The sequence below is a fragment of the Anas platyrhynchos genome, chromosome Z (assembly GCF_047663525.1).
Source record: "Anas platyrhynchos isolate ZD024472 breed Pekin duck chromosome Z, IASCAAS_PekinDuck_T2T, whole genome shotgun sequence".
In the NCBI taxonomy this organism is placed as follows: domain Eukaryota; kingdom Metazoa; phylum Chordata; class Aves; order Anseriformes; family Anatidae; genus Anas; species Anas platyrhynchos.
Genome location: NC_092621.1, coordinates 53933373 through 53956033, shown reverse-complemented (window position 1 = coordinate 53956033; position 22661 = coordinate 53933373). Strand labels below are relative to the sequence as shown.

General features: G+C 42.1%; 1 protein-coding gene across 3 annotated transcripts in view; it reads right to left on the bottom strand.

The window, feature by feature from the left end:
- LOC101793658 (E3 ubiquitin-protein ligase KCMF1) overlaps positions 1–20866 on the bottom strand; it is a 48038-nt gene extending 27172 nt beyond the window's left edge. The window contains exons 1-2 of one of the 3 annotated variants that reach the window (XM_027446804.3): positions 20369–20865; positions 12290–12391 (exon numbers count right to left, since the gene is read on the bottom strand). Coding sequence is in view for 1 of the 3 variants with exons in the window: in XM_027446803.3 (XP_027302604.1) it covers positions 20369–20384 (16 nt within the window). In the remaining 2 variants the exon portion in view is untranslated. Of the gene's footprint in view, positions 1–12289; positions 12392–16897; positions 17046–20368 lie in introns of those variants that run through there. The other 2 variants (XM_027446803.3, XM_072031449.1) reach the window with 2 other exon arrangements.
- Positions 20867–22661: the final 1795 nt, after the last annotated feature.

Below are 22661 nucleotides of genomic sequence, written 5' to 3'. Positions count from 1 at the left end.
TCTCCCACCCACAAACACCTTTGTCACTTTGATCCTGACAATCAAAAACCCTTTGCTATTATGACAAATAAAAAAAAATTAGTTTTGCTAAGAATTAATTATCATCAAATCAACCTCTGCTGGGTCTAACAGAGCGACCAAAGAAAGCATAAAATCTGATTTCGTAACAGGGAAAAAATGCTGGACAGACGTGGTTCAAATGCTAAGTATGTTGGGACTAATTTGTTTTTACAATTGCAAACAAACCTGAGGTGTAAAATCAAGTAAGATATTCTGCAAGTCAAAAAAAAAAATTACTGCCTTGAATAGACACATTTATAACAGAGCAGAGGGGTTATTCCACCACACACACACACTCTTGGCTGCCCAAAATACTATGGACTTTTAATATTATTCTGATTGCTCAACAATCTGTTCCAGATAAAAATTATCGGAGAAAATGTTTATACAGCACACACAAGACTGTTCAGACCTACCAAGAGACCATAGAAGTAACATTACACAAAAATTACGGCCTAAATGCAACAAAATCTTGTATACGTTTGTAAGACTGACAAATGAAGCAACACAGGCATTACTTTTTTTTTCAATATTTCACATGGGAAAGCACAGAGGCTGAACCCTACTCACTACTGGGCAGAGAAAGACCACAACTTTGATGTTTTTCTCAATGAAAAGCAACAGCATTTGCCAGCAAAATTCAAGAGGTAATTTAAAACCTAGTTTAGATCCCTGAACCTCGAGACATACGATCTGGGAACAAATATAACATGTACAGCATGAGAACATAACGAGTACCTCAGAAGTGGTTTCCTTCTGACTGGCTTCCTGCTCAGGATGGACAAGATTTTAATGAGGAGAAGGTAATGGTTGTCAAGTGGAGTATAAAAGTCATCCCTTAAAAAAGCAATCTAAGAGAGCTTCAATAGATATATGTTGCAAAGCAACAGGATGATGGGTATACCCACACAATGCAACAGATTTATGAGGTATTAATTCTCCTCAGGAGTGGAAAGCATACGAGCTACGCTGCCAGATGCAACACGTCACCAGGAATTTGTCTTTGAGAAGGAAAATCTGAAGTCATTTGTAAAACTTCTCAGAACCTCAGCAGAGCAAATAGCTACATGCAGCATTAAAAAAGTCCAAAGGAGAACTTGGCAGGGCTTGTTGTTTTGTTTGTTTTTGCTTATAAAGAACATGCAACCACACATGTGCCATACAGAGGTACTGGAACATGTTCCTGTCTCAAACAACAAACTTCAAAAGTGTTAGCAGTACTCTGGACCTATCACATCATTTAACTTTTAGAAATTAAGGGCATAAAGTTCAAGTCTTCTGCCTTTCACAATTACCTTTCGGAAATCCCAACTTCAGCACACAAATGAAAAATAAAACACAGTTGAGCCATCTTCTACGGTATAAAAGTCTTCAACCTGTATAGTGCATTTCATTTTTATATTCTGAAGATCATAAGTAACACTCCTTAAAATATGCATCTGATAATTTTCAATGTAAGATGTTTTTTCAGTGTTTTTTTTTTTTTTTTTAATACATTTGCTTGACACTAACCATCTCATCTGTAGTCTACACGTCAACCTCTGACCTTAAAGCAGTAAATTCTGCCCAATTTTTCAGTTCCTTCTGGGTCTGAAGCTAGGAAAATATATGCCACTTGATACCATTAAAAGAATATTAAGCCAAACATTTCTTAGTTTAGTATCCCCACCTCTCAGTACTGCCAAATTTGAGAGGTTGACTTACAGAAACAGCAATTTTTGTTGTTCGCGTGAAAAATTCACCAGAAGTTCAGCAACGCCAGCAAAGTCTGATTTTAAGCATCTTAAATGTTACCTAAAGCAGAATACAAACACAAGCATCATGGAGACAGATGTACTACACTGCACATACTCCACCATTCCCGCAGCTCCAAGTGCTGAACAGAAAACCCACACGTCGTGTCCTTTAGCTACTCGAGGTAACTAAAAATGCTCTGTCTCCTCACGCATCCCGTGAGTAACAGGGCTGAACACGCAGCATCTTCCTACAGCAGCGTGGAAGAGGAAGCAGCCAGACTAGCACACCTCCTAAAAGAGCTGACAGGCCTGAAGCTGCAGGCAGGGATGATGTAGACTTGCATTTGGGAAGAGATGGGGGAGAAAAGGAAGGAGTGGTGGCTGTATCAGTCCAGAAGGGCAGAAAGGCTTTTGATGGCTCCCCACAGCAGCAATCCCCTATCTGCCCCTACCATGACAGTAACCTTTTCCCCTCCGTAATTTCCTGGTTCTCTGATCACGCCTTTCAACTCCTACACCACAAACCTTAAACAGCTGACTGCCTGCATGCCAGGGAGGACTGTCCCAGACACAAACTTGTACCTGGCCAGGTAATTAATTAAGCAAATTACCTTAAGGCCTAGGTGTAAGGCATGGCACAGTTGTACTACATGGCTTCATCCTGCTTTTTCTTAACTTGAATTTGCCAATGTTTTAAGTCACTCATTTCTGTTTGATTACACAAATGGTTCTAATCATGCTGTACTAAAACCAGCCAACGAACAAAATAACCATTACGATAATGCACAATCCCCTTCAACACCACAAAAAACGCACTGAATACCAAAAGAAAGTCACTCAGTGCTTCACTCCCCCTGGTCCAACTTTGAGAGGGAGGCCGCAGTATCTAAATGCAACAACCAAGGCTGTTTCTATTCCTCCCAGGAACGCCCTTGAGATATACCCAATTATTTGTACGTCAAGATCTTAATTAAAAAAAAAAAATCAGAAGCAGTTTTACTTCAAGGCTTTAGCTCTCTGCCAGGCCAGTTTGAGGCCTCTCCCCTGTACCAATGGCGCTGCCCAGCAGATGGCATCGCATCACACAGCGACATTCCCGCAGCAGGGCCAAGAACAGTTTTGCCACCATTAAAGCAAAAATAAATGTGAAGTGCAACATTTTTTTAAAAATAGATCCCAGAAACACCAGCGGTTTCGCTACTACAGCAGTAGCTGAAACCGACCAAAAGAGGGAAGTTATTTGCTTACAACCCCAGTCAGATGACATAACAGCAATCTCATAAACCCCGACTGTGAAACTTTTTCTTTTTAAATATCACCTTTTCCAAAAGGAACAGCAAAGAACAGCAAAATCAGTATGAATTTACTGAACACTGTCCAAAAATAAAAAAGTGATCAATTACTCAGATCGTAATGTACATTTGCCCAACTACCAATTCACCAAAAAAGGTGATACGATACAAATACTTCTGTCAGATGAGCTTTAACTATTATTCATTCTGTCTTGGAGCAGACAAAAATAGGTTCTGCACACACACCCATAACCTTGATCAGTTCCCAACAACCCCAATCATGTATTTTCTCTGCACAACAAGAGCAATCACATCCTTCCTAAACATTTCTCATACAATCCTGATATTTTTCCATCTCTTCAAAAACACCTACGAGACATCATGAAAAACATAAAAGAAAAAAATAGGAATTGCTCTAGAAGCTGCTGGAGACACTGGACTTGCAACGTAGACATCATTTTACTGAGAGTCACTGTACTGTCTACGCTCCAAAATGACGACTTCCATGGCAAGCAAGGAGGAATACTTTTGCATCCTCCCTAACCAGAGAAGGACAAACTTACCTATACTGTGGAGAAAGCAGAGGAAATACTGCATATCCCTGTGCCAAAATGCAGAAAATAAGCTTGGATTAAAAGAGGATTTTAACAGGCTCGTAGGAGTCCTGGGCAACCCTCCCAGGTAAGAGGAGAACGCAGCTGCAGGAGACCAATTCTAACATGTATTTATTTATATATATATTTTTAACTACCCTACCCTGTTTCTGTCTAAGGATTTATTTCTATTCTTTAGCAAAAAACTACCTTGGAATCCGCCTTGAAACCTCCTACAATAATATTTCCTATGCCTCCTGTTTTATTACTTTTACAAGTTACTGCAAATAACCACAAAACAAAAGGCAAACCATTTCCTCACAGACACATTAGAAAATAAAAACAAAACACCTTAAACAACAACACGGGTGTATTAAATAGTCACTACCATCCTAAACAGTGAGTTGTGTGCTTCCTACCCTGATCAGGCTCTTCACCAGTTGTTCCTTGAAATCACGGAGAAAACTAGGTTATAGCTTTAAGCCCTGGCCTCCTAAAGCATGCAGATGTCGTCACTGAGAGTACCACGGACTTCTGTATTTTTAACAGAAAATGTTAAATGTCTTCTCAGATGGAGATACTACAATTAACATATCCAAATATTTAAAATGCAGCAAAATTCTTAGCATGTCATGAGAACTGATTCACAAAGGCGTGCTAGACATACTTAACAGACCTTTGAAGTAGAACCAAAAACAGCCTACATTGCAATGACTTATGATTGACCAAATTTGGGTTTCTAATTGAATATTTGATTTTTTAAAAATGATAGAAATAATTTGATTTTTGATTTGATAGATTTTTGGTAACGTTTTATACAAATCTAATCCTTCATTAATATAATTTAATTTGACCTTCAAAACCATCACAATGTGAAAGCCTGCTAAAATATTGTAAACACATTAAACAAATTTCAACACATTTATTAGGGCACAGAAAGTTTGTAATGTGGCAGCAAAGGAACTGGCACCAGACACGATCTTATTTAACAACACTGTTAATCTGGAAAATGGCAAACAGCATGTGAATTCTATTAACACAAAAATACTTAAACAGAGGAAAGCTGTAAACAGTGCCAGGGCTAGAAAATAACAGCAACAGCACTGGGCTGTTACTACTTACCCTGTATCTAGTAAAATCAATAGCAAAGTTTCTTATTTAAGAGACAAAGACAAGTTCCTGAGTTTATTTTAGGCCAAAAAAAAAAAAAAACAGAAAAAGGTGAACATCAACTGAAAAGGAACTGGGATGGGAGGAAGAGCATCACACAAGAATTAGTTTTATCAGTGTTAAAAATGTGAATAATCACAGAGCAAGTTCCGAAGAGAAGTTAAACAGAAGAACTGGTACTTCTCTGTTGAGCCCTGCAAGAATTAGAGGCAGTCTTCTCAGAAAACACCCTGCATATTTTGATTAAGGGTGTTATTTAAGAAGAGTAACAAAAAAAAAAAAAAAGAAAAAAAAACACAACAGGTAGAACAAGACATGTCCAATCAGGCACTGGAGGGCACCAATTAGTATGGCTCAACTCAACTGAGCAGAAAAGTAGAAATGCTTGACAGCCTCAACTCCTTTTTCTATGAGCCACTGTTATAGGCAGGCAAGAGAAAAACATCAATATTCAGAACACCTGGAAGAGTCAAAATTCATCAGCTTTCCCTGTAAAATTTTGCAAAAGGCTTAGCAGAAATTAAATACTTCATTGAGGTACACCCTGTACGTAGCTGCTGTGTCCAAATCAGATACTCAGCTTGATTTATTTTTGATCTGTCGGACTCGCTCCTAACCCTCTTATACCTAAAACATTCACAAAATAAAAAAAGCATGGCAACCTTTTCTCCCATCCAGCACAGAGGAGAGGCAAGATTTTGCACAAGCAGGAGTGCAGCAAGCATGCAGCACTGTCTGGGCAACCACAGGGCTAGAAGGAGGAGACAGAGGGTTTCAAAAACTCTCACAAGGCATTGACTGGGAGAACACGACCCATGATAGCCGAGACTTACAGGACAGATTTGCACAAAGTGGTTTGGAAATACGCAGGCTTTTCACGTCAGGAAAACAAAACCAGAAAGCAGCTGGAAGAGGGATGTGGAAAGAAGAGCAAGTGATTCTCCTCACTGAAGTGTATCAGCAACATCCAATACAAGGCAGGCAGCTGTAGCTGGATTCCTCCCTGTTACCCCACCAGGTTTATAGAAACGAACACAGTAACACTTTCAAACCTACAGCCTACTTTCAACATTTCCATTTTGTACGGTGCCACGGATGGCGCAGAATAAATTTATCTTCCTTTAATACCACGAGAGGTCTCAGAGCTTATAAAAATAATCCATTTTTTCCAAACACAAACGAGAATGCTAACATGAATGTACTTTAAAAACGGCAATAGGAGGTTAAAATCCTACAGCGCATTTGTTTCAGTAGTGGCAGTGTTTTATTCTGGGCTCTTTCTCATGCATTTCTCTTACTACGAACATAAACCAACTGCCTTGCCAACCACTTCTACTCCCTGCCACAGGGAACAGCTTCTCAGGCAGATAACATGCCCACAGAAGCTACACGTGTTCGTGATGAAAAAGCTGAAAAGTGCTGTGGGAAATGTAGTCTCCCAAAGCAAAAAAGGTTTCATGCCTACTTCAGTCAAGCTTTGAATTTGTTCCATTACTCTCTCCCCCTCTTTCTGAATTTTCTGCTTCTTTGCTGGTTGTTCATGAATTCCCTGGATTGACAACCCAGACATACCAAGTGCCTCCTTTGCTCTTTCTTCCTCTCAGCAGCCAAAGCTCCTTTTGCTTTATTACATGATTTTTTTTTTTCTTCTCCTTCACATACACATAAAGAACCAAAGGTTATCAGACTATTATCTTCTAAACACTTCCCTTACAGACCCATCCATTTTTTTTAATACATACAATCAACTTATTTTTCAGAATAATTTACTAACAAACCTAACAAAGTTGTTTCAGAATATGCGGAATCAGACCATTTTCCTAAATAGCTACTGATCACTGAACACTCTAAAAGCCATTACTGATCTACAAATCACAGTCCATGAATCTTCAGTAATTATTGCTTTTACTGTAATAAGCTCAATTTAAAAAGAAAAAAACATTTTTTAATACTTTCATTCAAACCCATCCTTACATGTGATTCTCAGGAAAAACACCACGCAATTGGATTTTTAATCTAATGTACTAAAAAAAAAATAAATCACTTGGTACACTATAAAAGAAATTCCCATGTCTGCCGCACCAGATACAAAGGGATCAATTTACTGTGGAAGGTACAAAATAAGCTCATCAACTTCACTATGATTGTGCCATAAAAGTCCCAAACATATTAGGAAATGAAAGGATAGGAAAGGAGAGCTCATTACTACTCCTAGAACAGAAAATAACCACCTACCATTTCAAAGGAAAAAAAACGCAATCTGTCTAGAAACTGAAGATACACTTAGATCAGTACTTAAGGAACCTATTTTCAGCTGAGGTAGGAAGGGACAACAGCTGTGAAGGAGGACCCTCAAAACAATTACTGTGGTTTCAATATAGCTGTTCTATTTAGAAATATATGCTATGTATAGAAACACTAAAAAGATCCACTAAAATCAAGACAAAAAACAAACAAAAACCAAAAAATAAAAAGCCACGAATCTATTGTTCTGTCCTGCCATAACCCAATATCTCAAATCCTCATGATAAATTTCAATGAAGAAATTTCCTAAGCTCTCTGTTCGACTTATACCACAAAGACAGGTACCACAGCTTCACCACCTTCCTTCAGGAAAAAAAAGAAAAAAAAAGAAAAAACCTTTCTGCAGCCTCATGTCCTTTCTCTGAATAGGAGAGAATCAGTCATTCAGCCTTGCTACAGAACATGGCATTCAGGATTCAACAACGTCAAAAACATTTGCAAAATTGCATTCCCACAAAGCATCAATAACCAGATGAAAGAAGTCTGAAATTTACAGCTGCAAAGCAATGCTTACTACAGGAACCTAGTGTAATGACTGTACAACAATTATAAAAAAACCACCAAACTTATTTCCCACAGAGATCTAAAAATGTGGAAACTATTTTATTTTTTTTAACAAAAAAGACAATTTTTAAAAATTAGAATAGACAGTAATTTATATATGTTTCCCTTTACTTGCTGATCTGAATACAAGAATAAAGCACGTACTTAGTGATACAGCATTTTATCAAAACAGATAAATATGCTGCTTCCTAATTTGAAGAAAAAAGGAGAGGTAGTATTAAAACCAACTACGTGTTACTGCAGGCTCATGTGCCACACTGCAGTTACAAAATGCATAAAATAGTATGTTAATGATTAGGAAAAATCAACTGTACAAACAAGTCTGACAGATCTTCATTGAGAGAGTTTTATAAATGATATACTATAAAAAAAGAATTGAGCACTATAAGATAAATATGCTACTGAAGAAAAACCTGGATATACAGCTGGGGAAGGCAGAGAGACAAGAGATTTTCACCATGTTACCTCACTGCTTCTTCTGCACCTCAGAAAGAGACATAGTTCAGTAACAACACACACACAGCTTTTTTTTTTTTAAAACACATTTTCTAACTAACTTAAAGTTCTGTTCTCCATTTCCTACCAGACTCTGCTTGACCACTAATCTGCTGAACTATCTTGAATTCTCAGATGCTCGTGAGAAAAACAGTCACCCTCACATGCACATCTTAAAAATATTTGTGTTTGAAGACTGCCTCGCTACACAATGTGTTGGATTCTTCAGTCTGGTTTATGAATGAATGTCATAAACATGCAGCTAGTTTTACCATGAAGACAGCACAGCCTCCTCGCCTGCAGATACCAGGACAGAGGTTGGGTGTGAGCTTGAAACTCTATCAGTTTACCTTGGCAGTTCTCAAGGTGGTGTCACAGGGGAGCAAGGATGAAGAGAGACCTTCATTCAGCCCGTCCAGTCACAGCCATCTGTAGTACGGCATGTCCATGCCCCTAGGACAACTTTAAGCCAACTGTTATTTTAACAAGTTTTCTGAGCTTGCTGTAGATGGCTACACCACAGCAGCTCCTACAGGAAGCAGGAAGCATTAGCTGCTTTCTTTCCAAGCGTTTTTTTCTTTTTTGCTTTCTCTTCTGCCAGCACTAGAGCTGGCACCTACCTTACTCTTCTGACATAACTCTCAGCTGACCAAGTCAGCACTTCGTACCTTCCTACAGTTTATAACCCTACATGAACTTTGTATGACTCTGTCATACATATGTTATACGTACATATATTATACATATATTTTATGTGGACATTAAGGTCCACATAAAATATATTTTACAGGCAGAAGCTTGAACCCTTTTTGTTTGTTTGCAGGCATCTTTCAGTGCCCACATAAATCAGCTTAGACTCAATGGTCCAGACAACAGAGTCTATTTTCCATGGGTACAACTGGAAGACACCTTAGGATTGGTACAGGAGGAAAACAAAAGGATTGACAATCCTATTAATGTACATGCACGTTCTTTAGCCTTCTTGTGCCCTAAGGTCTGCTCAGTCTCGAATATAGCTTGTTGGATCATTCAAAATACTTCCTCTGTACTTTTTCACAAGACATTCCTCAGATTCCCAGCAGCTTCTCTAGAGTTCCTGGATCAACAGAAAGAAACTACAGCATGGATCTTCACAACTGCTATACACTGTCAAGACCTCCAAATGCTTAGCAGTATGAAAAAGCATGCAGGCAGCACCTTCCTCCATGTGAGTGATATTTAATGCAGTGACATATCCAGTGCCTGCCTCTTCAAAAGTCATGACTTATGATTTATAGGGGTATTAAAGAGAAGGAAAGATATGTTTTGAAGAAGCTCGACACCAAACAATGCAAGGACTACAAACAGTATTCATCATCTGCTGACCTGAAATATTAGCGCTGGAACAATAAATACATCATGGCATTCCTCAAAGCCAGAGTCAGGCGTCTTCGACCAACTAACAGCCTGGAGTACTTTATTCTTGACTAGACAACTGCACTCTGGCACATAATTCTCAACAACACACTTCTTCAGCTCTGTGGTCACTCTCCTTGCATTCCTAATGCTTCCAGGAACAAAATATTAACTGAGCTCCGAGTTACAGTAACTAGCTCCAACACTTCAAAGCTGGATAGTACCAGAATAGACTACAAACTCCACCCCCTCCAAAAACATATTAAAATCCTCCACTTGTATGTGTATTTTTTTCATGTGACATCATCAGTTAAACCTGAAAATTTGCTTCCTGCTGATCCTCTGCTTCTAAGTAAATGTCAGGCAGCAGTTCGGGATGCAAACCACTGCAAGTTGGGCCTGTAAGAGTCAATTAATCCAAGGACATCCTTCACTTACAAAGCCACTCTTCTGCAGCAAAATCTCAGGCTATATTCTCAGCCCCTCCCTCTCCCCCCATGAAAATCTTCCAGAATAGGGAAAACTTGCTGTTCTCTCAGATCCACGCTGGCAATTTGCAGGCCTTATGCCAAAACAACTGGGGAGAAGATCACAGCATCCCTTCTTTCTGCAGCCAAGAGGGCAAATTAACTGCTCACCTTTACATGTAAATCGAAGACAACCAAGGCAGAAAAGTGTTAGAAAATGTATTTGACATACTTGAGTACCAAGACACTCCGCATAGTTTTCACTCCATCTTCTTAAATCTGCAAGGTATCTAATTAATGTAAGTAACAAAGGCAAGTCTATACAAAACAACAAATAATCCTGGTCATTGTTTACAGCAGGAGTAACATACTCTTCCACCTATATAGTCCGAGATCAAACCATGCTTGCTGGTATTCTCATCATATGGGGGACAGGTATGAAATCAATTTAATGTGAGCAGTCTTATGTACATCTAGGTTGGAAAAACAAGCATCTTACGTGCACAACATCAGAAGCTGTGCAATCTCTACAGTTCACTTTTGCAAAGTTCAGTCATCTTTCTCGGAGGGCATCTTGAATGCTCCTTCTCCATCTTAGCTCATTTCCACAGCCAGGTTTAGGGAGAAAGACGACTCTGGACACATGAAAAAATAATACTAAAAACAATTCAGGTGCTAATGGACTCACATTTAGTCTTGGAAAGTAGGGTGATAAAGTCCAAAGGAACTCTGCAAATCGCAGTGGTAAAGCCATGCTTGTGTAGTCGTGACCTACACTCCACCATCATTACTCCCGGCGAAGCTGCTCTTGTTGACCCAATTTCACCAGTGAACTACAAGCTGCCTCTCACTACGTTCATTTTGCACTTGCAGTGACAATCCACAACTCTGCTTGCAATTTTGTATACACATAATAAAGCACACTTAACACCATTTGTGTTAAGCACATCTCCTCATTACCACCTATTTTAAAAGCACATGCAAATAGCTGGAATAATGCTTTGTTTAAGTGAAAGTGACAAGACCCTAAACACAAACAAGCCCTTGTGTCTAAACCACAGATTTCTTCAGAGCTAATTTCATTCTAACTATCATAAAAGACAGTCCAACCAAGAAACAGTTATTTAGTCAGACTTCGGCAATTTCAAATTCATTAAGGTGAACATTAATTTCTAAGCATGCTGCTGATACACAAAAAACCCTGTTAAGTTACGCAAAAAATACACTGCCATAGATTTGAACACTATCCCTTGTCAGAATTACTTGTCTGGAAGCAAAGACAAGCTGACAATCACAGAAGTCATTATATGTTTATAAGCTAGTACATTCCTGACCTTGAAAATTTGCTGCTGGGGCAAGGACACTTGAGGTAGGTATCCAGAGAATATCACAGTTTCAACAGCTCACAACACTGCTATCCAAACAGCCACATGCAGGATGCCTCCAAATAATCCTACCGCCGTTCCAGGCATGTACCTAGGTATGTGCTTCCAGGAGCTGATGTTGTGTTCCTGCTATATTATTAAGCACCTGAAGAACAACTCAGCTGGTATGTGGAGGTGGAGAACTTTAGAAATTGGTTTAAAATCACAATTCTGATACGTATATTGATATTCTCAAAGAACTGATCAAGAGAGCTGGCCAACAGCAACACCCCTCAGACAAGAACGTTGGCTGCTTTAGTATCAATAAGTTAACACAAGTGAGTCCATACATACCACCCACACTTGCAATCCTCTGTTACTGAAAAGTAAAAGTAAATCCTTTACAAATACTGTAGGAATGGTTTGGCATTACCTGACAAGGATTTTTTTTATTTTTATTTTTTTTTTTACTCCTGAAGCTGCCTGGCCTTATCTGAAAACAACTAAACACGTTCATATCTACAGTAGCCAGAGAACCCACTGCCTAGAAACATTTTGGAAATAGTTATTTTCTTAAATAGACCAGGGTTATTTGTGTTACCAAGAAATATTAGAGCTCTGTTTTTCAAAGAGGCTCACAGAGGCAGGCATTAAACTTCTGTTGCATTCACCTCTGACACAGGCCTACAGCATCCACAGATCTTTGTGAAAACCGCCCTCTCTAGGAACAAAACTAGGAGAGAGACAGCACAGCAAAGGGAAAAAAGAACAATGACTAAGAAATAAGAAGATGACAGATAAAAGTTCAAAGCCAAAAGGAAGGAAAACAAAGAAGAGAATTCATCCTACCAGAGACAGCACCTCTTGTCAGTCAAGACAAGAAACATTGCCTCCCAAAAAGAATCTGGCACCAGGACATGGCAGAAGTGATGGGGGAAGACCAAATCTGACCTGAGGTAAGAAAAAAAATGGAGTTATGATCCAGATTTATATATTTTTTTTTTAAACTTCAGCTGTTACTTCATCCATATCTTGCAGGATGTTTTAAAAAAAAATCTACGTTTTTTTTTTTTTTTTTCTAACTGATGTCTTTCATCAGCTGCATTTTGTCAGTGATTACACTGGGATGCCTCAAATCAAATCTGGAGCAATACTTTGATAAAAATGTGAGATTCTATGTGAATACTGAAATTAAAAACAAATCAGAGGGAAACTGTACGAAGTAATAGCTGGAAACAGTGTAAATGTATGCCACTTAAATGTTCCAGTGAGCCGAGAGCTCTTAAGAATGGATTTGGACCTATAAATCTCACTGAAATGGAGTACAGAACCACTAATCCTCATTTTAGTAGGACTTCCTTGGTGCCTTCGGGAAAGTCAAACTCTCTAACTTATAATGCATGTGCAAACAGAAGAAAACATCAGTGTTTCCTGTGTTCAGGTGTCCTTTTTAATCATAATAAAGAGTAAGATTTACTCAGGTCTCCAGCTGCAAATGGGGGCAACTTTAAAAGCAAGTCTCCTAAAAGCTCCAAATAAAGTAATCAGGATGAAAAGAGTTAATACATTCAGGAAACTCATTGCAGGGTTGACAAATGGGTGGTAAAAATGAGAATTCTGGTACTTAGCCAGATCATATACTAAGACTAAAAAAATATTTAAATGTTTTAAAATTAAAAAAAAAGAATTATGAAACAAATCCAACCTCCCCCTAACACCCAAACTACACTCTAAGAACATGTCACGTGTTTTTCTCCAAATACTTAGGAGGCTCCAGTATGAGTAAAGCATGAGCCCATACTTTAAAATTAATTCCAAATGAGAACCCATGACTTCCAGTGATAGAAACCAAGTGATCACCTGTACGCAACTTTGAAACATTATTCAGAGACATACGGATTAAGAGGAATCACGAGTGATCAGAAAATTGTACTGAAGCTGAAGACATTTACATGATAATTCCCCACAACTTTAACTTGGGACAGACCTCATTCATCAACTTAGTAAATGTCAGTAACCTAAGACAAATAAAACTTTTTAAACAACTCTAACCTGAAGCCTTGATTTACGCACTATCAGCCAGTAAAGCTACCGAGCTTTTCTCTGTGCTCTGCACTGAATTTAGAAAAGACCTACTTCATTGTGTCAAAGTTTATAATAATGTTGTGCAGGGATGAAGACGTCAATAACCATAAAGACCATAAAAGCAAACGATGATAGGAGTAAGTTCAAACCAGACGCTCAGGTGTTGCTTCAGGGAAAGGTACAGGAACCAAACGGGACATCAGACTTGAGATATTCCACAGCCACATTTAAGTCTGAGATAGTCACAAGGCCTGATGTGTGAAGTTTAAGATAAAAAAACAAAGCTTTAGTTGCATATTCTGGATACTTGTTATCCAGACTCAAGAACCTTCACCAAAAAAAGTTCCACGATCTCTTTACGTACTATATGGAAAAGCACTTCTATTCAGTTTTCATCACCTTCTGGAACATATTAAATATCTCCTTCTCATGTTAGGAAATAGGGATTACACAGAAAGGAGTCGAGTCATCTGAGGTAAACACCGTTGCAATTTCTCTCCACGCAGTAACTCTTCCTCACACGTGTCCCGAGTTGCTAACATTACTCCGAGTTCTCTGATCTGGGTATACCCAAGCCGCACAGTGCCTTACAATGCCATTTCTGTACGGGGCACTGACATTTCTCCCTCTAGTTAAGCTTGTAAATCTCTTCTCCATTACGACTTCCCTTTCAGAACGCAGCACTACCAAATCTGCCCATCTAGTCTAAATCTGGCAGAGGCAAGAGTGCGTCCTGCGTGGAGGATTTAGCCTCCTGAGTGATTCCAAGAACAAAAGACATGGAAAACCAAGCCCTTGCTGGTATTAAAATATCGGCATCTTAGCATCAATCTGTGATCCAAACCCACAGGAAATGCAGTCTTACACAATTACACATGTTCCAAGAAAAACAGCACCTTGCTCAGTGCACCAGGGCCCATGGTGTTCAGCGAACGACCAGATACCCGTTTTATCATCACTGGTCAGTCTGAGCCTTCACTGACTACACACTTTTAACAATTCGGATTTTCTGATACAGGAGTGCTCACAGGGAAAAGGCAGCAAGATTTCCATGCAGCATAAATATCAGCAGATTTAGTTTCACAGCACTTCTAAGCCACTTTCTCTCCCCATCTTGGAACTGATGGAAAACAAGACACAGATTAAAACCACAAACCTACCAAATCTACTTGCTGGATCTGAGATGCCAAAGGATCGTTTTTCCAGAGCATGTGATTTTCTGAAGTCAGGCACATTTTCAAAGCTGATCACTTAGCTACTACAACCGCAGCTGTAAAAGCTCAGATCCCTTGAAGCCCAAGTCGAGCCTTCCTAAAATAAGGAACAAACATCAAGCAGCCACCTGTGTATTCTCTCTTCAGCGATTTGCCTAGCCCTCCACGTGAGCTCTGCAGCAGAGGAAGGAGGTGGGGTTGATCCAACTTTCTACAACAAAACTCTGCTGTCACCACCTCGACCACCCTTCCTTTCGGCAGCACCCCTACCTGCCTGCTCCCTGTACAGTCCCAAACCCAAACGGGGCCGTGCTCTGACACACGGCAGCCCCCCCAGCACCCCAACGGGGGCTGGGGTAGCACGGAGCAGATTATACACAGCTGTGTAATTGCACAAGGCAGATACTCACAGGAGCCTGAATTAGAGACATCTGCAGCCAAATTCTGACATATCCCAGCTCCTGGGGGGCTCAACGGAGTGCTTCAAAGGTGCTGCTGTGTCCAGCAGCTTCTCAAATGTATTAACACTTTCTGTATTAGTCATTGCACTTAACAAACATAAAAACAGAGTAACTGAAGTAACAACAACAACGACATATCTGTGAATAGCAACACAAACAACTCTCTAAAATGGTATCAGCAATGCAAATAGGTAAAATCCCTAAAAAAAAAAAAAATAATTAAATAAAATCTTTTTTTTTAAGATGTGTGAATTTCATTTGCCCAGCGCTGCCCACGGGACTTGCATGTCTCTCTGTGCACTTGCCCGGAGCCCCTACTAGTCACCATTACCTCAAATGTGCCTTTGTAACCAGGAGTTATTTAAACGTCCTCTCCCCACACGCACACCCAGTGATGTCAGGTGTATCACAGTTCTACACCCGTCCTTCTGCTTAAGGTATTGACCATCAACCTTCCAACACCGACCATTTAAATATCTTTTTTTTTTTTTTTGCTGTCTCCCAAAGAACGATCCATGACACTACTTCTTGCCACAAGAAGAGACAAAGTGGTCTCTCTCTACACCCATTTTTGGAGGACCTTGTTCACAAGCACAGCAGGGACATCATCATACTGGTCCACGTGCAATGTGCTTCATAAACCATCATCCATAAACATTTTTCCTTCTTAAATGAAAGTGTAGCTTCCTCAAAACCCGAAAGTACTGTGGCTGTTAAATATCACTGATGTACCCAGCTCTTTTTTATTATTATTATTAAATGATGACTCAGTTTCTTGCTGAAAACAAACAATAGTTCAATAATAAAGCAAATTACCGTGATCCAATATTTTGAATCACATTTGCAGCTGTTCAGGTTTAGCATTAACATATTGTGTGTCCTAGGCATACTCTTACTAGATAAATTATCACGCCAGTGCACATTCAGGTATTGTACCAGGTTATAACTGGTCTCACAGATACATTTCTTCATTATTAAATGCAACACTCCATCAACGCAGTGCCTGGAGTACTTTATATAAAAACTGTGCAGTTCCATTACCTGGATTAAGAGTTTTGCATGCAAAAGTACATTAATTTTGCATTTGGTGGCAACTGTATAACTGACACTACATGAAATATTAAAAGTTATATATCAGCTGCTACAGGGTATTTTGGCTTGACAGAAATTTGTATTTTCACTCTACAGCTCAAGTACGATACGCATGTTGTATGATTTGGAGGATCAGGCGTTACTCTAGTTTTCAAAACCTTTATATTATGGATAACATTTTACGTATGTTTTTTATCCTGACCATACAGAAAATGTCATTGGCCCAGACTCCCAATCTTTCCACTAACGCTGCCCTGACATTAACCATTCTCAAATGGTTGGCACACATAGTTCTGGAGACTTCTAGGATGCATTTATTTACCCTCCCATTACAAATAAAGAATTGACAATTATTTATTACAATTAAAGAACCCATATGCGAGACATTTATGCATACACCAAAAAAAAAAAAAAAAAAAAAGGAAAGGAAAACAAAAAGGAAAAAGAGTAGCACTTGCAACTTCAGCTCCCTTGAGCATCAGGAGCATGAAGGCAGCAGGGAACATTTTCAGAATTCCACATGGTCCTGAGAGTCGCTGCCCTCCCTTCCTACCTTATTACCATCCACTTGTAACTTTTCTTCACTTGGAACTGAGATTACTTGCCTTGCAAAGCTCCACTGATTCATAAGAAATGCTGACAAATGGGCACCAGAAAGAAAAAAAACAAAAACACACACACAAAAAAAACCACACCACAAGCCATTTGTACTGCTCCTAGCTTTCTGAAGCTTAAAGAATACATCCCTAAACGCAAATAGGAAACGAACTATGGAAGATGTCAGGGAGGAGGGGTACAGAGCGTGCAGGAGGGAGGATCAAGTGTTGCCGGGAGCCCTCTGGAACATGAAAACAGAATCCAGCCCCTTGTACGACCAGTAACGCTGCGGCATTCTAGTTTTACAAGAGATGTGCACAAGAGGTCTTCTAATGATATTTATGGAAGTTATAATTCTGTTTTATGCTGTCCTGTGTGCGGTACACTGTTGTACGAAAGCGCCATTACTCAACGCACACCCATCAAAAGAAGATTTACAATATGCAAAATATCTTCTGCTATACCTTCCAGAATATAAAAATTCACCTGTCTGTTCCTTGTAGGCTGCCAAGGATTGCACCACAACTCACTCCTAAACATAGGGACTAACCCAGAGAAACACAGTGGATCACTCCTGTAAAGGGAATGACAAGAACACTAAGAGCAGAGGGTGACCTCACGTTGTGTTCAACAAAACCAGGACAGGGAATAACCAGTTGCCTAACACCAAGTCATAGAACAGGGATGGTTTAAAAAAAAAAATAGAAATAAGTAGCATTAGCAAAAGGTGGATAAACGCTAACAGCTACTCTTGACAGTATTGCCACAAAGCCTCTGAAACACAGAATGAACGTTTCAAGAAAGAGGAACAATAAATCATGTCATACTTGGGCCTATTTTCCTGAAGTAGGGAGAAACGTGAGCCCAGAGCTCACCTGTGAAAAGCAAACACAGTGCAAAGGGGAGACTGTGGTCTGATTTTTTTTTTCTTGAAGGCTAAGAAAATAGTTAATAAAGAAACAAACAAACAAAAAATTTTGTAAGTAAAAGTGCAGTTTTTGTAAAAACTGCATTTTTATAGACAATTACACCAAAGAAGACAGTCAAGAAATCACAACAAAGTGTAAGCTTAAATCTCCATCTGATGTTTTTATGGCCTCTTTAGGATCCCAAGACTTCGGGATATCAACTTCTCTAGCATTTACCCTACCAGAGACATCCCCTCCCATCATACAACTGGTACAGTGTTCCAGATTCTGTCAGGAGCAATCAATAAACCCTGTTTGTAACTTTGCGGGTGGGTCATTTTAAAGGGAACACACAGAGAAGGTGTCACTTATGAAAACTTGCTTTTCTCTCTTGCACCATGTTGTTCCAAGACACGTCCTCCCAACTAAGTCGCACTGGATCAAAATTGGCAGCTACTAATGACACTATACAGACCTGCAGCAAGAAGTACTTTTTTGTGAATATTTCACTTCTAAGGATTTCTGTATATGTAACAAAATCAAGTTTCTGAGCCTCTTTTCCAGAAAGTTGGACAAGCATGCCTGCTGCCTTAAGAGGAATTATTCTAACCCCATAAGTAAAGTTGACTAAAACAAAAGATCTAAAATATGAAGGAAAAGGAGAAGCAGTGAGAAATTACGTTAGATTTTTATAAAAAACTGTCACAAAGATGCAGCGATACATGTCCTTTACAATTTCATGGTACTCTCCTGGTTTCAGTCATGCACATGCACACCCACAAACACACTCCAAGAGTCTACATCCACAACGTGAAATGACCAGAACTCACGCTCGCCAACCACTTCACTTACAAGGAAAGAAAGAAAATTATTTCAGGTTTTCAAAGTAAGCACAGCTAGAGAGACCAAACACTGAAGAATCTGCTTCAGAAAGAAAATACTAAGCTTGGTTTTGTTAAAAAATCACTCCTTCTAAATACCAACAAGCCAATATCCAAGCACAGGGATATAACTATCACTGCTACAAACAGAAACTGCGGCCCACTAGGGAAATTGATGAGATAGCCTCCATCAGAAAAGTACTTGGAAGGAAACCCCTTACTTTCAGATTGTCTTAACAGAAAGGCTGGTCAGGACTTTCTAAATTTCTAACTTTTTTTTTTTTCAGGACTTTAAAAAAAAAAAAAAAACACTGAAGTACCACAGCAAATACCACAAGCTTAAAAAAACAAAAAAAAAAAACGTCTATGCACTTATCTCTGAAAAGCATGAGAACAACACACGGTATCACTTCAGTAATTTTTACCTGTTCAGCCTAGAAAAGTTTGCATCTTACTACAGTACTTTAGAAAGAGTATCACAGATACGAGCATTACAGACAGACTTACAGAGCTCATCATCACACAAAGTCACTAACGAAAACTCTTGAGATCAACCCCTCTCACTACAATCATTATTTTTCAGCAACTGCATCTTCAGTCACGCACAAACCCAGCATCTCCATCCCTGCCCCCCTGGGAAAAGAGGTGGAAGGGAGGAGGGTGGGAGGGAAGGGGGCACGAGCTTGGCACCCACACTAAATGTTAACTCCAGCCAATACGAGCGGGCTCGTGGATTCTTCGCAAGGCAAGTGCTTGGTAAACAACCCTGCCTAACTCCTGTGAACAAGGAGCCTGCGAGCCCCGTGCGGGCCCTGCACCCGGAGCCTCCTCCTCCTGCTGCCCAGCAGCGTGCCACCAGCTGCAGGCCAGGCCCCGCTGCCCACCGCCACCGCCACCGCCTGCCAAAAAACATTCCCAGGAGCGGGGAAAAAGGCCGCCGCAGGAGATAAGAGAGAAAATGGAGACAGGTGCCGGGCTTAAGTTCCTAACATGGCAGAAAGTTGCATATATATTTTTTTAATTATTATTATTTTTTGTGTGTGTGTGTGTCCAGGTGACCCCGGGCCGCGGCTTTCGCGGCGCGCTTCCACGCTACGCCCCGTACCTGCTGCGAGAAAGGCTGGGGATAAAAAAATTTAAAAAAAAAAAAAAAAAAATAATAATAGTGAGGAAATGGGGAGAGGAGGTGGGAGTGGGGGGGGGGGGGGGGTTGTTCTCCTGACACCACACAACCACCCTCCTTCAGCTCCAGTCCCCCTGATGGCTTTTCCACCCCCCCCCCCAAAAAAAAAAAATAAATAAATAAATAAATAAATAAATAAATAATAAACCAACCAACCCACGGTGCCCCCCTCTCTCTCTCCTCCAGCTCCCCCCCCGGGACACGTCGGCACCGCGGGCCGGGCCGAGCCCCTACCGTGTGTGTGTGTCCCCCCCCCGTCCCTCCCCCCCATGACACTGCAGAGCGCGGCCGGGCCGGGCCGGGCCGCCGCCCTCCGCCACCGCCACCACCGCCACCGGGGCCGGGGCCGGGGCTGAGGCCGGGGCCGGGGCCGGGGCCTCCCTTCCGCCGCCGAGCTCCGCGGGCCCCCTCGGGGCGGCGGCGGCGCCATGATGGGCGGCCAGGCCGTGCCGTGCCGTGCCGGGCCGGGCCGGGCCGTGCCGTGCCGGGCCCCGCCGCCCCCCTCACCTTCATGCCGGGACATCCTAGTCCGGAGGCGGCCAGCCCGGGCCCGTGGCGGGGCTGCTCGGAGCGCCGCTGCGGCCTGGCCACCCCCCGCCGCTGCCGCTGCTGCTGCCGCTGCTGCACGCACGGAGCCCCGGTGCGAGAGGAGAGGGGCCGAAAGGAGGCCAAAAGATGAGAGGCGGCGAGCAGCCGGCCCCCTCCTCCCCCTCCTCCTCCTCCTCTTCCTCCTCCTCCTCCTCCTCTTCCTCTCTCCCTCCCTCGCTCGCCCTGCGGGGGGCGGATCCGGCGGCGGCGGCTTCCCGGGCGCCGTGACACGGTGACTCCGGGCCCCGCCGGCCCCTGGCGCCGCCTCCCTCCGTCCCTCCTTCCCTTCCCTTCCTTTCCCTTCCTTCCCTTCCTTTCCCTTCCCTTCCTTCTCTTTGCCTTCCCTCCCTCTCCGCCCGCTGCCGCAGCAACGGCGGCGGCGGGGCTGAGGGGGCGCCGCCGGCCCCTTCCTCCCCTGCTCCGGGAGGAAGAGGAAATGCAGGGCTCCGGCGGGGCGCTCGGCGCCGCCCAGGCCCTCCCAGGGAAAGAATTAAAAAAAATAAAATAAAAAATAAAGGGGTCCTGACGGCACGGGGGTGAGGGTGGTGAAGGCTCCGCGCCCGCCGGTGCGGGGGTGTGGAGGGTGAGGGGCTCGGGGCAGCCCCCGGGGTGAAGCCACCAAACGCGGCCTGGCTCCGGGAAGAGCACCCGCCGGCTTTTTATGAAAAGAAATATTAAAAAAGGGAGAATTGAGACCGCTGTGCGCTTCCCAAGTCGCTCGTTGTTGCTCGTTTTGGACGTTTTGGGGAACGGTTTGTTGTGGACTGCGGGGCAGGCACTGCACCCTTCACTTCCCATTATTATTATCATCATTATTATTATAATTATCATTATTATTTCATCTTCCCCTTTTCCCAGGCCGGCACACTGTTCCAGTATTCCTGCCAGAAGCTCCCACCCGTCACCCGCTCCAGCCCAGCGAAGGACAGGGAGGCCCCAGGTGCCATCCAAAGGCTGGGTTTCTCCGCTCAGAGGGAGCTTTCTGTCCTGTCACGCTTGCTTTCTGTCCTGCCGTCAAAGTGATCAGTCTTCAGACGAGTAAAAAAAACTCGTGACGTGGCTGAGCTCCTTCCTGGTTCAAATGTACATCGGGTATATCAAGTGTCCTGCTGCCATGCTGCCTGGCTCACCGATTTCCTGTTCTTCCCCCAAATTTCTTGCTGAGCAGCACGGTCTCTCCTCAATCCATGCTACTTCCACCTACCTTCGTTTTACTTTGCATTTTCATCTCCTACCCTGCTCCCAACCCTCCCTGTCTTTTAACTCTGCCACCACAACACCTCTGTATTTTCCACCATCTTCCTGCCTAGGGCTTCAAGTCCCGCTCCCTCCTTGCTCTCTCCTCCCCAGTCACTGTTCCATGAATAAATTTAAAATCGACTCCCAGTTTCCCAGCAGCACCCCACGTTATGCCACAGCCCCTGTGTGTCTGCCGTGGTCCCACAATCTCTGCACATTCATGGTGGTGAAGTACCTCTGTAGTCTTTTGAAGGCCAGGAGGGCCTACAACCCAGAAAGCCAAGCACCAAGCTGCAAAGAAAGGCTGGAGTGATCAGTAAGTGGTGAAAGGAGAAAATGCCAACCTCACTCCTTGCACTACCCCCATGCCAATTGTGTGATGCTTCCACTTCTCCCCCTGATGTGTTTGTACACACTTCTCCCCCAGTACTCTGCTTGCCTGCTTCACTTCCATCACTCCCTTACCTGCGTGCAGTTCGATAGCCGCAGTGCCTACTGAGCGTGTAACTCAGGTCTGTCCTGCCTGAAAAGATGGGGGCATCTTCATGAGAAGCAAACAATACCTTTGTATGGAGAAACTGAGTGATGCTTTGACACTTTAGGAGAGAGCCAATGGCTTCACAGCTTCTGCGAGCAGGGCAAGAGTCAGCGGCCTTGTGAAGTTTGCAAGAAACACCACAGATGATACAAAGCTGACAAGAAATTTGCAAATGTCATTGAACTCACTACAAAGGAGTGAAAGGGACGCCTCCAGGGCAGTGCTGGGGTGAAGCCGTGCCTATCTGGCCACCTCTTCACAGCAGCAGTGCACAGAGTGGGGCAATGGGTTACGTGTGTTCCACTTCTTTATTTTAGCACCAGCATTTTTAAATGCAAGTGGCGATTGTCTCATCACAGTGCAAAATGCAGACCATCAGCTGATCTTAGCTGATGCTACCCTTCAGTTTCTAGAAGAGCTCTGGAGCAGGCTGTC